General features: G+C 39.5%; 1 protein-coding gene across 5 annotated transcripts in view; it reads right to left on the reverse strand.

Annotated features, from left to right (window-relative positions):
• Positions 1–18055, reverse strand: part of GAK (cyclin G associated kinase) — a 140848-nt gene that overhangs the window by 60819 nt on the left and 61974 nt on the right. For all 5 annotated transcript variants that reach the window (XM_072619743.1, XM_072619746.1, XM_072619744.1 and 2 more), the window contains 4 exons: positions 13004–13053; positions 10963–11111; positions 8110–8232; positions 6027–6160 (listed from right to left, as the gene is read on the reverse strand). In XM_072619743.1, the coding sequence (XP_072475844.1) occupies positions 6027–6160; positions 8110–8232; positions 10963–11111; positions 13004–13053 (456 nt within the window). The remainder of the gene's footprint in view (positions 1–6026; positions 6161–8109; positions 8233–10962; positions 11112–13003; positions 13054–18055) is intronic.

Below are 18055 nucleotides of genomic sequence, written 5' to 3' on the forward strand. Positions count from 1 at the left end.
CTGATTGTAATGTATTAATCTCATGATAAGATGCTGTATTCGTTTTGCTAAAATCTTATTTAAAATTTTTGCATCTATGTTCACTAGGGAAATTGGTCTATAATTTTCTTTCTCTGTTTTGTCTCTTCCTGGTTTCGGTATCAAAACCATATTTGTATCATAGAAAGAATTTGGGAGGACTGCTTCCCCCCCAATTTTCAAAAATAGTCTATATAGTATTGGAATTAACTGTTCTTTAAATGTTTGATAGAATTCACTTGTGAATCCATCTGGCCCTGGAGATTTTTTCCTAGGGAGTTCATTGATGGCTTGTTCAATTTCTTTTTCTGAGATGGGGTTAAGTATTCAACTTCCTCTTCTGTTAATCTGGGCAATTTGTATTTTTTAAAATATTCATCCATCCCATTTAGATTATCGAATTTGTGGGCATAAAGTTGGGCAAAGTAGTTTCTACTTATTTTAATTTCCTCCTCATTGGAGGTGAGTTCACCCCTTTCATTTTTAATATTAGTAATTTGATTTTCTTCTTTCTTTTTTTTAATCAAATTGACCAAAAGTTTATCAATTTTATTAGTTTCTTCATAAAACCAACTATCGGTTTTATTTATTAATTCAATGGTTTTCTTAATTTCAATTTTATTAATCTCTCCTTTGGTTTTCAGTATTTCTAATTTGGTATTTACTTGGGGATTTTCAATTTGTTCTTTTTCTAGCTTTTTCAACTGCAAGCCCAAATCATTGATCTCCTCTTTCTCTATTTTATTTATGTAGGCATTCAAAGATATAAAACTTCCCCTAAGAACTGCTTTTGCAGTATCCCATAAAATTTGGTATGTTGTCTCATTATTGTCATTCTCTTGAATGAAATTGTTGATTGTTTCTATGATTTCTTCTTTAACCCATTCCTTCTTTAGGATTAGATTATTTAGTTTCCAATTGATTTTGGTTTATCTTTCCATGGCCATTTGTTACATGTAATTTTTATTGCATCATGATCTGAGATGGATGCACTGATTATCTCTACCTTACTGCACTGGATTGTGAGATTTTTATGTCCTTGTACATGGTCAATTTTTGTAAATGTTCCATGTACCACTGAGAAAAAGGTATATTCCTTTCTATTCCCATTCAATTTTCTCCAAAGATCTATCATATCTACCTTATCCAGAGTTTTATTTACCTCCTTAACCTCTTTCTTGTTTATTTTGAGGTTAGATTTATCAAATTCAGAGAGGGGGAGGTTGAGGTCCCCCACTAGTATAGTTTTGCTGTCAATTTCTTCCTTCAACTCCCCCAACCTCTCCTCTCAGAATCTGGATGCTATACCACTTGGAGCATACATGTTTAGTAATGATATTGCTTCATTGTCTATGGTGCCTTTTAACAGGATATAGTTTCCATCCTTATCCCTTTTGATTAGATCTATTTCTGCTTTTGCTTTGTCTGAGATTAGGATTGCTACTCCTGCCTTTCTTACATGAGCTGAAGCACAATATATTCTGCTCCATCCTTTGACCTTCATCCTATGCATATCCCCCCGTTTCAAATGTGTTTCTTGTAAGCAGCATATTGTTGGATTATGGCTTTTAATCCATTCTGCTATCCATCTCCATTTTATGGGAGAATTCATTCCATTCACATTCACAGTTATGATTACAGTCTGTGTATTTCCCTCCATCCTCTTTCCCACCATTTGTGCTTTTAGCTCTCCCGTCTCCCTTCCCCTCCTCAATAGTATTCACTTTTCAACCCCTCCTCCTGAAGCCTTCCCCTCCTTCTTTTAGCCCCCCTCCCTTTTACTCCCCTTTACTCTTTATCGCTTCTTCCCTCCCTTTTAGCCTCCCTTCCCTTTCTTCCCCCTTCCACTCCTAATACCTATAGAGCTAGTTAGGATTATCTACTTAAGTTTACTGTTCCCTCCTTTAAACAAATCAGATGAGAGTACCTCTCAAACAATGCTCATCTCCCCCCACTCCTTCCCTCTACTATAATTTTGTACTTCTTCCTGTGATGTAATTTGCCATTTTCTGCTTCCTCCTTTTCACACCTCCTATTACAATCCCTTCTCATACTTAAATCATATTTTTGACATGGAATCATTTACTTTATACCCGTTCCCTCTATGTATATCCCTTTTATCATAATAGCTGCACAATTCTCAAGATTAACAGGTATCATCTTCCCTTATAGGGAGGTAAACAGTTTGCCCTGAGTAACAAGTTTTTGTTTTTGTTTTTTTCCCCCCTGTTTACCTTTTTATGATTCTCTTGAGACCTGCATTTGAAGATCGAATTGTCTATTGAGTTCTGACGTTTTGGTCAGGAAGCTCTGGAAATCCCTTATTTCGTTGAATGACTTTCTCCTTGCCTGAAATGTAATGCTGAACTTTGCTGGGTAGTTGACCCTTGGTTGAAGTCCCAACTCCTTTGCCTTACAGAATATTGGGTTCCAATTCTTTTGATCTTTTAATGTAGAAGCTGCAAGGTCCTGTGTGATCCTGACTGTATGTCCTTGATATTTGAATTGTTTCTTTCTGGTTGCCTGTAGTATTTTCTCCTTCACTTGATAGCTCTGGAATTTGGCAACAATATTTCTTGGGCTTTTGAGTTTGGGATCCCTTTCCGGAGGGGAATGGTGGATTCTTTAGATGACTATTTTGCCCTCTGAATCTAGCACTTCTGGGCAGTTTTCCTTGATGATTTCCTGGAAGATATTGTCCAGACTCTTCATCATGTGTTTTTGGTAGGCCAATAATTCTTAAATTTTCTCTCCTGGATCTATTTTCCAGGTCAGTTGTTTTTCCAATTAAATATTTTACATTTTCTTCTATCTTTTCATTCTTTAGATTTTGTTTGACTGATTCTTGCTGTCTCAATGTGTCATTAGTTGCTACTTGCCCAATTCTAATCTTTATCATATTGTTTTCTTCAGTTAAGTTTTGCATCTCCTTTTCTGTCTGACCAATTTTTCCCTTTAAGGAGCTATTTTCTCCAGTTAATTTTTGTACTTCCTTTTCCATTCGACCAATTTTCCCAGTTAGGTTTTATGCTTCCTTTTCCATTTGACCAATTTTCCCAATTAGGTTTTGGGTTTCCTTTTCCGTTTGATCAACTCTTCCTTTTAGGGAATTATTTTCTCCACTTAATTTTTGAACTTCCTTTTCCATTTGTTCAATTTTCCTTTTCAAAGTGATGTTCTCATCAGTGAATTCTTTTTTTATAATTTTAAAATCATTGGCCAGTTTTTCTTCTATTTCTTTCTTCAGCTGTTCCAGGAGAGCTGCTTGTGCTTGCGAGAAGTTCATAGTCCCTTCTGAAGTTTCAGATGGAAGTACAGTCTCAGCTCTGACCTCTTTGGTGTTTGTGTTTTGGTCCTTATCCCCAAAGAAAGATTCTATGGTTTTTTCACCCTTCATCTGCCTTTTCTTGTTCATGATGTTGACTGAGTGTTGTAGCTTCTGGTTCTTTCAGTCAGTAGCTATAGAACTTTCTGTTGAGCTGATGTGTGAAAAAGCTAAAAGCAGGTTTTTGTTTTTTGTTTCCCCGATCAACCCTGGGGTTAGCTTGTTAAGTGTGTGGGAGGAGTGGTCTGGTCACAGGAGATCTCCTCAGCTGAACTGAGGCAAAGGCAAGCTCAGGGGATGGTGATCCCAGCTTCCCTATTGTCTTCCCATTTCCCCTGGAGTGCTGAGGCACGCCTAGATGCTAAAGCATGTTCCCACCCCTCCTGGGGCTCCTCTCCTGGCGCTGAGGCTTGCATGGGTCCTAGTGCGAGTTTTCTCTGCCCTGGGTCCTCTGTCCTTCCAGTTCGCCTCTGCCACAGTAGGAGGAATCCCCCTTAGCTATTTTCCTAGCCTCAGGTGTTATGAGACTATTTGCCCCCTTCTGCTGTTCCCGCTGATCCAGGATTTTTCTGGGGAAATATTTTATGGTTTTTTCATGGTCATCAAGGTGGGGAGGAGAGAGCATTTACTGATCACTCCGTCATCCTGGCTCCCGGAAGTTCAAGTAGGTGACTTACTGAAGTTTAATCTTCAGGCTGAAAATCTCAGGAGCTGCTGTGCCAATATCTGGCGCTCAACGGCTCTCACTGGCTCAGTTCGGCTTGCCTCCCACCCTTGGTGCCGCCCAACCGGTTCCGCCTGCAGCTCTCACCACTCCGCTGTGCTGACCGCGCTGCGCTGTGTGCTGGGGGCTCACCCCTGTGGAACAGATCCTTCCTGTGGACCTTCCAGTCTAACCTGGGCTCCGAATCTGTCACAGTCTATCTCCCACTGGATTCTGCACCTCCAAAATTTAGTCAGTTTCTCCTTTCAGAGGTATCCGAAGGAGTTTGTCCAAGAGCTTAGGTGAGTTGTTGCTCTCACTCCGCCATCTTGGCTCCACCCCACAGAAGGACCTGTTAAGATACTGTTACAATAACTTAAGCTGGTGGTGATGAAGGTCAGCACCAAGAGAGGAGAGTCTACCTATGAAGGAGGAGGGTGGTCAGTAGTGTTCTGTGTAGCAGAAGAGACCAGGAGGATGAAGACAATAAAGACCATTGGATTTTATTAGGAAGTCATCAGTGTCTTTGGCAAGAGCTGTCTGAATACAGTGATGGAGCCAGGCTGCATAGTAGACAGACCTGAATTTGAAGTAAGATGACTTGGATTTGAACTCTGGATCTGTTATCTGTGGGAACTCTGGCAAATCACTTCAACATTCTGAGCTACAGTTTCCTCATTCGGAGAATGAAGGGATTGGACCAGATCAGAAGTGTCAAACACATGGACCACAGGTCCTGTGGGGCCTACAAGTGTAGTCAAATCAGACTGAAAGGTAATTGGGAAATATGTAACAAAATAAATTAAAATACAATAAAACAGAGGTAATGTCAATTTGTGGTTTTCTAAGTCAATATGTGCTTGCAGAGATCTGTTTCTACTGGAGTTTAACACCAACAGACTAGATGACACCATTTCAGCTTTAAGTTTATGATCCTACAATATAGGGCAGAGAACTTACAGAGGTGGAAGCAGCAGACTTTGGTAATGGTAACAGGATATAATAAGTGAAGAAGCATGAGTAAAGGGAAGTATCTAGTATTATAAATATAGAAAATAGTAAAATAATTACCACAGACAGAAACAGCTAAGTCAGGAAGAAGAGCATGCTGGTTTAAGGGAAAGATGATGAGCTCGCCTTTAGACATGTTGAGTCTAAGGTGCCAGTAGAATATGACAGAAGAGATGCCCTGTAGGCAAGCAGAGATGTAGGCCTAGGGCTCAGAAGTGATCAGAGCTACAGAGAGGGAAGTGTTATAGTGTCTCACTCACCCAAAACATGGGATTTATGACCCACTAAACTTCCTACAACCCCAAATTTAAGAAATACTGGCATAGAATGGCCAATCCTTAGGGGAACACACAACTAGAAGATCATCCACATATGAAGGGATAAAAAAGTAGTATGCCCCACAAAGGTCAAGAGACTTTTCTACTTAATGTTTTCACCAGTGACCTTGAGATTTAAAGGCACTCATAACCACTTCCAATCAAAAGAGATCTGATCAAGACTGGTGACAACAGCTGCAAGTATGAGAGGTCTGAAGAATGAAGAGGGGTGGTGAGTGAAGAAATAACTAGCTGCTCACAAAGCTTTTGATGTCTTGATCACCACAATGACTACAAACTCTTATTTGATGGGACTACTTGTACAAACCAGAAGTTGAACATATAATAGTCTGCATCACGTTATGTGGCCAGCTGAGCTTTTTTTACCTGATTACCTTAATGACTTCACATGCAAGAAAAAATGACACTCTGAAACAAGAGTAGTCATAGACTCCTGGAATTCTCAAATTATCATTTTCTCAATTTTAAATACACATTCAGAAGTTAGCATATTAATGCCAAATCAGCAATGGACTGATCATAACTAGGCACATCAAACATTTGACATTCACGTTGGAAACATGTTATGACTAAGCCTTAGGATCTAATGGCATTTGTGTTACCCCACCCCTGAAGCCAAGTTGCACTGTACCTTTTATGAGATGGCCAGATGCCAGGCGGACAGCGTTTCATACTAAACATGTAAACTGCAGCCTCAGCCGTGGTGAAAAGACGACAGAAACATAGAAAGGAGCAAACAACAACAGCTGATGCTGCTCTTCCATCCTAAAGTAAATTATTAAAAACACTGTATTTATATTGTCATCTCAATTACTCACAGTCATGATGGGGATAATGTAATACAAATGATTCATCTTCATATAGCAAAAGATAAAAAGGAGCTAGAATAACTCCAAAGCCATTTTTCTACATCCCTTAACTGATCTCCATGCCATGTCAATAAAGAAAAATATCATTTCCCCAATCCATCTCAAACACCACTCAAGCTTACCCTCATTATAGTGTTCTGTCAGTTTCCTGCCTTTGCCTACTATAGGTCTACAAATGTCTGAAAGACGGTACTCTCAATGTTTATTCCTAAAACTATAATACTGACAAGATTATCACTTTATCTTTGGTTTCTTTTGTAAGATTTAAAAATTTTCCTCCACTGTCTTAACACAAATATTAAAAAGTAATCTAAAAATCTGTTGATTCTAGCTTCAACTTACTGCACATTCAGATGCTTTAAAAGAGCAGCTTTCTTATGCACCATGACGACCCACAAGACAGTTCTTTGTTGTTCACAAAGCCACCAATTATAAATATACCATTTACAAAAAAATGTATTGAATCTAGACCCCTAAAGTCCCAAGAAACTTGTCAGAACCTTGACAGCAGAATTCAACTATCGTAAGGGTGCCCAGGCACAATCTATAATGCAGGGAGTAGAACCTGCAATTCACCCACATTGAAGTCATTAAGGACATAGATAATGAGTCCATATCCCTACATAGATTTCTTACTGTATGTAGAAATCCACAAGGAAGCCCTAACCCTCAGCAAGCTTAAGCTTAAATTCTCATGGCCCTCCTTCACGTGTGTGTGTGTGTGTGTGTGTGTGTGTGTGTGTGTGTGTGTGTGTTGGGGGGGGGGCTAGGAGTACAGTGGGAAGGAGTGAGTTGGCAGAGAATGATGATCAATTTTAACCTCTTTTCTTTAGTCATCGCATTTGAGAAACTTTACTTCATCACATGCAGGTCTTCCTACTATCTTCCTGTTCTCCCTCTGTTCTGTCCTGTGCCATATATGATCTTTCAGGATCAGTCTCCTCTGAATTCCAAGGAGAAAATTAACTGGTCTGCTCTGTACTAATGGGCTTACAGAAGACATATAACAATTCTTTAGGATTCTCCCTTCAACTCCTTAGCTACATTTGCACAATGGAACAAGAGCCTTCTGAAGACAATTATTTGAACTTTTTATTGTAAAATAATAAGTAAGACAAACTAATAAAAATGTGAACAAGTACAGATGAAGTTGGCATAAAAATTCTGGCACCGATATACATGTATATATGTACTCATTTGCTAGTGTATGCCATGTATTCTAGGTGTATGAATGTATAATATGCACACAAAACCATCACAATTATACTGAATGTTAAAAAGATATGTTGTGCCTTGTGTCGAGCCCAGGTCTTTCATGAGGACTACTTTTACCAGGGTTTAGGGCCACAGTTTTTCTCTCCTGCTGCCCACCCTATCTCCTAATTTGTAGAGCTTTAAGAAGTTTTCTGGACTTCTCCAGAGAAAAATACAACACAAACAAAACTTTGGAGCAACTACTCTGCAAGCAGCTGCTCCCCATCATTTTCAGGGTCTCACCAAGGGTAGGAAGCAGTGACTAAATATCCACCTGGTTTGTTTGGTAAATGGCTACCAAAAAGATCTAAAAAGAATTCACACATTTCTATAGTTGTGAAGCATCTCTGGCCAAGGGTCCTATATCAACAAAGGCAGTCAGTTTCTACTCCACAGTCAAGCCTAAAACCAGGCTGAAATAGAGTACACTTGTTCCTAACGAATTGGTTCTCTACTACTTTTCCTAAAATCCCTCAAAGAAAAGATCACTTGATCATCTCCCCATCTACTATGTTCTCGATCAGACTATTTCTGTGCAATCAGAAATGGACTTGATGAAAAATTGAAAAATACAGTTAGACTCCTACTTACAATGCAGTGCACAATGCAAACATTTTTGTGATCTTGTTTTAGCCATAAATGCATATTCTTACAGATGTTATAAAGGTTTTGAAGGTTTGGTGCACGTCTTGCTGGCCAACCACATTCTGAAACCTAAAGGAGAAAAGGTGAATAAGACTCAGCTCAGAATAATCAGAAGTTCTTTCATATCATCAAAGCCATTTTTGTCATTTTTAATTTTCCCTGTAATCAAATTTTATAAACATAAAAGCAATGTACACAAAAGAAAACCTGTATACCACAAAAATGTTTATAAAGGTGACAAAATTTAATGCTGATAGGGGGATGGAAAAGCAAGCAAGCTAATTTCATTGTTAGTAAAGTTCTGAATTTGTTCAATTGACCCAACAATCCCATCTGGGGTTTATAACCTTATATCCTAAGGCAGGAGATCTTAATGTTTTTAGTATGCCATGGACCCCTTCTGTGTCTTTGAAGTCTGTTTTCTCAGAATTAAGTTTTTAAATGCATAAAAGGCTTAGGATTACAAAGGAAACCATTAATACTAAAATACAGGTATTAAAGAATTTAAAAAACAAATTCCCAGACCTCAAGTTAAGAACCCCTGCCCTACGCAGAGGAAAAGGCCCACTAACACAAAACTATTCAGAGCAATAATATAAGAAATGGTTTTTAAAAAGAGAACTCAATTATTGAGCACCTATTATATACTAGGGGGAGGCAGATAGGTGGTTCAGTGGATAAAGCACTGGGCCAAGAGTCAGAAGACTCATCTTCCTGAATTCTAATTTGGCCTCAGACACTTCCTAGCTGTGTAACCCCGGGCAAGTTACTTAATTCTATTTGCCTTAATTTCCTTTCCTGTAAAATGAGCTTGTGAAGGAAATGGCAAACCACTCCAGTATCTCCGCCAAAAAAACCAAAATATCCAAATGGAGTCACAGACTTGGACACAACTGAAAACAACTGAATAGCAACAAAAATATAAACTAGGTACTGTGCCAGACAATGGGGACATGTGTGTATATATATGAATTCAATGACCCTACTCCTAAGATATTTATGCTGTAATGGCAACGATAACAAGGACAGAGATAATGACATACAGAATAAAGAGGGAAGACACTAGCAGGTGAGGCAATAAGGAAAGGCAGCATGTAAAAGCAATGTTTGAGATTCATCAGTTGTACAAGGTAGAGGTGAAGAGGTGAGGGGGGAATACCCTCTAGGCATGGGAAGACAGCTAGTGTGAAGGCATGGAGATGGGAAATTGCATGTCATGTGTGAAGCACAGAGAGAAGCTGAGCTGGACTCCAGAGTAACAGGTAATAAAGTCAGAAGGATACCTTGAGGCAAGACTGTGAAAGGCTACAAAACTGAAGCAGAAGATTTGATTCAGGAGGCCAAAAGAAGCTGCGAGACTCGACTGAGTAGGAGAGTGTCATGGTCAGATGTGCATTTAATGCAAATCACTTTGGTATCAATGGGGAAGGTAAAACAAGGTGAGGAGACAGAGTCATGAGTCAAAGAGATCAATTAGGAGTGACAATGATCTAGGCGAGAAATGAGGAGAACCTAAATCAAGGCAGTGGCTCTATGACCAAACAAAAGGATGTGGGGCACTTTGTTTCACTAGAAGTGGCAGGGCTGGCAACTAACTGGCTATGTGGGGTGAGCGAGAGTGAGGAGCCCTGGGTAAGGCCAAGGTTACCAACCTGGCAGACTCAAAATACAGTGGTTCTTCAGATAAAAACAGGAAACCTTAGAGAGGGGGTGGGTTTTGAGGAAAAAGGATGAGTTTGGTTTTGTACATGTTAAGCCTGAGATGTCTCCAGGACATTCAGTGAAGTGGGATTGAAGCTCAGGGAGACAGCATCAAATGGGCAACATGGAGGTGGAGATCTTAAACAAGACCACAAAGGATAAAGATAACAAGTAGAAGGGTTGGCCTTGGCAAGAAGAAGGTCCATTTCATTGTCACACATTGGGGCAAAGGAACAGAGAACAGGAGATGATGTCACAAATTTTAGATGAAGAGAAGTGAAGAGGGAACAGCTCACATCAGATTTCCTCAGCTGAGACAGAGTAAAAAAAGTAGAGGTTTGAGGAGAAAAGAGAGGGGCAAAAAATATGTGCCCAATAACTGAGGAATAGCTAACTAAACCATGGTACAGAAATGTAATGGCATATTGGTGCCCCATAAAGAATGGTGACTATTCAGTCAATTATACCCTGTTTAGAGTAGAGGGATCCAAATGAGTTAAGTTAGAAAAAAATTCTATATAAAGCAGCCTTTTTTATTGTAAGTATGTAGACCAAAATGCATTCTCCTGTCTATGATTTTTATTGATATGGGTAATAAATCTATATGCTGAAAATCCTTTTAAAAAGAAGAACGATGAATATGAAGAATACAAAGTAAAAAGGCAAGACAGATGAAATAGTGCAGAGTGAACAAAGGGCTAGGTCTATTCAATTAATACTTGGTAAAAAGAACAAGAGGAAGAGGATTCCCTTCCAGACATGTGGTGCCAGGGTGAACAACTCTCTCCACTTCTAAGCTTGACCAGGCAAATCCCATCCTGGGAACAGGTTTTCTTTACTCCTGCCTTCCCAGGCCACACCCCCTGAAGACCCCTCTTACACACTATTTTTCTTATTGCCATGTCAGTCTTCTACTGAATTTCAAAGTTAAATTTAAGGTGAAAGCTAACCTTTACTGGTTGTAATGAGAAAAGCATACAGAAAATCAAATGAGAGCTGCTTCCAAAAGAAAACAAAATTATTTACCAATGGCCACACTGTACACTCTAACCCACAGCAGGGTTGAAGTGACAATAATGACAAAAATCTGTCACTTACCCGATTATGAAATCTGGAAGGCCTGTATGTTCTTGGGGAAAGATTGTAAACTGCATAATGCCCAGGATGCTTAGAGTCTAAAAACAACCGCACATCTTCGATGTTATTTTTGAGGGCTGATTCTACACCTTCTGCTGGAAAGGACATCACTGAAATGAGAGCATTACCATGTCAGCATTCACACAATGATCAGATATCCCTGATGAAAAATGCCTTCAAGGCCTGGCAGAAGAGCACAAGGTCAGCCAGAGAGTGACAAAACCTCAAAGGACAAGCGTGAATTGTAGCAAAGCAAGCAGTATTGACACAGAGGAGGATGCGAACAGAAAGGAGGTGGCCCATCCCTTGCCTGCCTTTCCTTAGCCTGAGAGACAAGAGACTGAAGTAAGAATACTGTATTGGCAATAGGGGGCCAGGGGCCCACTGCTTCTCTGTCTTACTTCAACTCTCCAGCATGGGAGATGTCTGAGCTTATTGGCAATGACATCGAGGTGCTCAGGGGAGAGGAGCGAACACTAAACAGATCATTCTGCTATGTGTTCACATGGTTACTACCAATGAGTAAGATACATGACAGGGAAAAGATAAACAAGAAAGTTGAAGCTACTGGGAAAAAAAATAAGGTTTTTGGACTGTGAACTTTAAATATTCATATTTTCTAGGAGGCTACATATTGCCTCAAGAGTATCTATTCTAGTATCAAAGGATTCCCCTATGAAAGAAGGGGACTCAACTTTGTTAGGCCTGGGATTCATGCTGTCAAGCATCTGATAGCAGCATACTGCAGCACGCTAGCCTTCAGTGTCTGCTCTCTCCTCCCTGCCTCCATTCTACACACATTCTACACACATTCTACACACATTCTATACACATGCATGTGTGTGTAGGACTCACAGAAGGCCATTCTATTTAGCCCTGGCCTCCCTCTGCTGTCATGTGTTGTCAGAAGCACAATTAAGGGCTAGGGAGCCCACCAAAGATATCATCGGGCTTAGCCCTGTAAGAGAGAACACAGGAAGGGCGACACCGTGCTTCAGCTCTCACACTCCCTCAGCCTTTCTCAATGTTCCCTTCCCTTAATATCTCCCTCTATTAGCTGAGTGGTTCTGAGCAAGTCATTACCCATCTCATCTATGTCTTGGGTTCCTCATCTGTAAGAAAAGGGATCTGAATAGATAATCTAAAAGTGGATTACCACTGAAAGGTATACGAAGTGAGTAAGATCAAGAGATAAGCTTTTTAACTTCAAATACTCTCATTCCAAAAGACTTTATGAGAATGGTGGAATAAGATGAAGTGAAACTGCTTCTTATGCCCACCAGCTGAGAAAAGCATCACCATGCCAGGGTGCCACAATGCATAAGAAGTTCCCAGGAACAGGAAAGGTATTAGTGATAGTGGAGGACTCACAGAAAATACAGGAGAATTTGAAAGCCTTGGCAGAAACTTTTCTAAAATTTTTACTCAGTTACACAAATTTTAAACATACCAATAATGGTTTCCCTGAGCCCAATTAGTATGATACACAGTCAATATCAATTATTTATTCCTTACCTCACAGGCTTAATGTTGTGGAAAGATCCCTACTCGTGACAGGATTCTAGAATAACTCCACCTAGACCCGATATCACATAAACTCAGCTTACACCAAAGACTGATGGAAGGAAGAGGCCAGCTTCCTGAAGCTTCACCACATTCCATGCCCACTGCCACAAATCCCAAAAGAGAACAAGGAGCATTTCTCCATTGACCAGATGCTCTATTTCTTGTCAGCTAGCTGTTATCAAGAGATACTCCAAAAATCTAGCCTTGTAAGTCAGGAACTCCCAACTTCTTCCCCTATCAAGTGTAGCAAATAAGATTTATTTGAATTCTACAAACATTAACCAAGTACCTGCTATGGGCGGGACATTAGAGGACATAAAGGGATTTCGTGTATGTTTCAAAAATAAAAAATTGTTAACCAATATTTGTGAAGGGTAAAGGACAAGGGTGGTGAGAGTGCTATTATATAATAACTATGAATCTTTGGCAAACTTACCAGCAATTCTGGATGTGATGTATGAAATATCCAAATCTCCTTTAGCATAACTGCAATTGAAACAGAAAAGATTAACTAGTTACTTAATGAAATTTTATACTTACATTAAGATATAGTTTAAACTGGAGTTTTCTCATGTTCAGGGTCCTAAGAGTAAATCATGATTTGTATATATTGGTATCCTAATTTTTTTAAGTCAAGAGCCAGCCTAAGAGTGACTATATTAATCTCACCAACAGACATAAAGGAAATACTGTGAAACCATGAGTGATAGGAGAGAAAACCCATGTTAATAGAGGACCCAGGAAAATGTATAACTTTCCCCAGATAAATAGGGAAGGTTCAGCCATATGAATGAAAGGAAAGGATATGCTAGAGCGGCATAATGGAGGCTGTCTGTCAGAGAGTGGGTAACCAAGAAGAAGACACAGAGGCAAGATTACGATGACAAACTGACAGATAAAATCTACCAAATGCTGGAAAGTAAAGGAAGGTGGACAGCAACAGAGCTAAAGGAAACTGGAGGAAAAGAGGGTAGAAAGTTGAAAAATAAAGGGGAGACAATAGCAAATTGCACAGCAACAGCTCAAAGCAAGGACAGCGCTAGAGTGAAGGTTGGACTATGAGCATTCATATCGCAATCACTTCTCCAACCTTGCTGTCCCTGATTTAACCAGAACCAATCAGAACCTGGCTTCATCAGTGAAGCACTATTCAGTCTGAAGCCAATAGCTAGATACTCTTTGTACAAACAAAGCACTAATTCCAACCTAAAAGCTGAAAGGAATAGAATCTCAATTAAAAGAATAAGCTAGGTGGCACAATGAATAGACCATAGTCAGGAGGACCTGAGTTCAAATTTGGCCTCAGATACTTGACACTCATTAGATGTATGACCCTTGGCAAGTCACTTAACCTTGGCTGCCTTGCCCCCCAAAAAAAGAATAAGGTCTATTTTTACCATATGGTGAGATCATGTCACCAAATGAGCTGAGATTAGGTCAAAATTATAAATGATCCCTATTTCATTTTTTTAATTGGCATACCCCAAATCTCAGCATTCAGAGGAACCTCAGAGATCACATTGTCCATGACACACCTAAACAAGAACCCCTGCTATAATACACCTGACAAGTATTGCCTGAAGTCTTTCAGTGAAGGGAAACCCTTTACTCCCAAGGCTCCTTTTACTCCTTTAATCCCATTTCACTCTGGGATAGCTTGAATTACTAGGAAACTTTCTGACATCAAGCCTAAATTTGGCACTTTGAAAATTCCACCTATTACTCCTAATTTCTACCCTCAGGGGTCAAGCAAAACAAATATGATCCCCCTTCCATGTGAGAGCCCTTAAATCCATACATATATTATACCTCTTCCTCCAGGCTTTCTCTTCCGCAAGCTAATCAGTCCCACTTCCTTAAGCCGAATCCACATATGGCATGATCTTGGGGTCTTCTGCACCCTGATTGTCCTCCTCTAGAAGCTTGCCAGCTTATTAATGTCTGTCCTCAAAATACAGAACTGAGCACAACAGCCCAAATGTATCTTGAGCAGATCAGAATATAAAAGCATTAACCTCTCTCTAGTCTTGGACACTTCTCTTTCAATGAAGCCCACAGCTGACATATCACACTAGTAACTCCATGCAGCTGAAGGACACCAAAACCCCCAGATCCTTTTCAAACAAGCTGCTAACAAGTCATTTATCCTCCCACTTTGTTTCTGGAACCCAAGGTTAAATCTTCCCATTCATCACTATTAAATTTCATCTTATTCAATTTGGCAACATGTTCTAAACAATCATGGTTTTTTCGGGTCCTGATGCTGTTACAGTGTATTAACTATCCCATCCAGCACTGTCTCATCTACAAATGAGATAAGCAAGACTATGGCCATCTTTATCCAACTCACTGAGAAAACTGTTAAAGAGAAAAGGCCAAGAACAAACACCTGGAACATTTCACTTAGATCTCCTTAAGGCTAACATAGAACTACGAACAACTATTTGTGGGTCCAGCCAGTAAACCAGCTCTGAATTCACCTAACTGTACCACACAATCTACCTCATATCTCTTCATTTTGTCCATAGGAAAAGCAACGGAGACTTTGTCAAATGCTTGGGTAAAATATTTCTACAGCATTCCTTCTGCGAATCAGATTGTCTAGAAATACTGTCAAAAAAGGAAATGTGGTTAGGTTTTGAGTGTCCATTACACACTTCTGATCCCAGAATAAAAGAGTTTGAATAGGCTTCTGCAGCTAGCCTGTGGCTGTCTCAAACCTGTGATATTAGCAAAGATACACACACATGCCAGAACCACAGGGAACTTTGAGTCATGGGACATTCCAAAAATGTCAAATAATTCCTTCCTTTGAAGATGGTAAGGTTTGTCTGAATGTGAATCAACCTGGTCTCTGTGGTTACAGCTGCCTCCCAGCTAAGTTAATGAGAAGCTAAAAAACTGACCAAATGCCTCCCAAGCTCCAGAGTGCTAAACAGCTGAAGTAGCAAAGGGTGAGCACAAGGTTTGTGATCCTCCAAATGATGTGAACTATTTGAGACAACACCCAGCAGAACCGATATATGAATAAATGAATAAAGCTGACTTAATCATAGGCTAAGCATATATGAAGAAAAACATTCTGACATTTATGAACATTCTCAGATGAGTGCAACAGGTAGAATGCTTGACTTGAAGTCAAGAAGACGAGCTCAAATCTTGCCAAGACATTTACTATGTGACCCTAGGCATGTCACTTAGCCTCTCTCAGCCCTAGTTTCCTCATCTCTAAAATGAGGATAACAACAGCACCCTTCCCATAGGCTTTTGTGAAGAACAAATGAGACCACATGTGTAGAGCACTTTGTAGTCCTTAAAGGCCGTGTAAATGAAAGCTGGTGTTATAATTTCCTATCTACTCCCAACACACAAAACCCACTTTGCTGGGAAGCCCCCTAGCTAGGGAGAAAGAAACAAGAGACAACAGTCTGGGCTGGCTTTCTCTCATGCTCTAATAGTCTGGCATTCATCTACATGAATTACTGTCTGTATGCTAAAGGTCAGAAACTATTATGTATAGGAGAAGAGAAACAAACACGGACCTGGGGAGAAAGAGAAGAAACAGACAGAAGGATGGTGGGAAGAAGAATAGGGAACAAACTGATCACAAGGTGAAACAAGAGGAGAAGTATATAGTCCACAGGAAAAATAAAAAATATTCTTGCCAAGGCTGAATCCTGACTCTGTGTCTGAAACCCACCCAGGGAACTGCTCTGAGATGACCAGAACTACCCTATCCCAGATGGCATTGTTCTGTCCCCGTTCCATGGTATTTCAGGTTTCACGCTTCCACATCCTCTCAATAAGGATTTGACTCAAATGGTACCAATAAGAACAAATCTGTTCATGTATCTTATGGCATAGGATTATGCCTGGGAGAGTTTTTCATTATCAAGGGCAGGACACAAGGAATTTGTGGTGAAGAATGATGTAATGAAAAGTGCGTGTGTGTGCCTGTGTGTGTGCGCACGCGTGCACATGACTAAGATAATCATGAGCTAACTACGTTCAGTTCAGTGGGTTAGAGTACTATTAAATGAAGCTAAGACATCACTGGTTTAATCTTCACAAGTCAATTAGCTTCAGAGAAAAACCAAGTTCTCTACCACTGGCTACACCACAAATCCATGCAGATAAGTCACAAAAGGGACAGAACAGGAATAGAAATGGCATGGCACAAACCCTCTCTAGGCACAGGTACCAGTGAAAGAGCTCCAGTCAATCACATCTTCACAAGACAGAGGTTAACATGTATGCAATTTAAAAGGGAAAACAGTACCTATAATTAACCCCTTTTCATAATTAACTTTTTTCACTCAAAACAGAAATTTTAGCCAACAAGTTTTAAACTCATGAGGCAAATTATTTTGTCATTTTCCTTCAGATGAAGGCAATCCTGCCAATTCTTGGTTTCTTTCATGAAGCTGATTAGATGCAAGGGTGTTAAACAGGAGGTAGGTAAAAAAAAATGAGCAAAATCTTTTAGAGAAAACTGTCGTCCAATACCCAGAAACATGCTGGACAAGCATTAATGACACTTCCAAAGAGACTGATCACAAAAAGATGGCATGCTGGCAGCTCTTTGCAATTATACAATAAGTCATTTAAGATTTTGTAAAGAATTATATTTCTATCACCCATGGCTAAGCTTAGGAAGATAAAAGGAAAAAATTTAGAAAGAACACTGATTTGCACAAAGTACACACATCAGTAAAAACAGCATGCATATTTTACCTGGGGCTGTAAACAGATGGAAGTACAAAACAATAAAAAATAACATAAAAAAAAGCAATGAAAATGAGGGAAAAACATTTTGAAGGATGATGGTGACAACATGGGATAAAGCTACTGCAAAACTACAGCCCAATTTTTTTTCACAACCACTCTATGGGATGACACTTACCATACCCCAAGACCATATAACCAATTCAACTGCTCCCCCACCCTAGCACACATCTTCCTATAAACTCTGAAATGAGCTACAAAGGAGAAGAAATAACTGCTGTTATTCCAATTACCCTTCAAAGCCACCAGAACCCATTGTGGAAAGGAAAAACTACTGGAAGCTGGGCAAAGGAAGCAGCATTTTCATAAATAGAGAACAACAAGCAACTGTAATGAATAATGCCAAAATGACTCACAGACTTATGTGTTCAATAATTATTTGAAGGTAGTATTTGAAAAAAAACTAATACTAAGCAGTACTAATGTATAAAAATTAAATGGAAAGCAAAAAGTGCTTGTGGAAGCCAATTATGTTTTCCTAGTTTTTTATGTAATGACTAATGAGTTTCCAGACAATGAAATAAATGTTACTTAAATATTTTCATGTCAATAACAACATGGCAATCATGTGCCAAGAGAGCTCTACTTTTCTCCCATTCTAGATCACACAAAACAGTCACATTTCATTAGAAGACAACAGTCTGAACCCGAAGAGGCGATACTTCTGAAGTTTTTTCCTGTAAACAGCAAACAAAGCTCTTCT

Source organism: Notamacropus eugenii, chromosome 6 (genome assembly GCF_028372415.1).
Source record: "Notamacropus eugenii isolate mMacEug1 chromosome 6, mMacEug1.pri_v2, whole genome shotgun sequence".
Lineage (NCBI taxonomy): Eukaryota > Metazoa > Chordata > Mammalia > Diprotodontia > Macropodidae > Notamacropus > Notamacropus eugenii.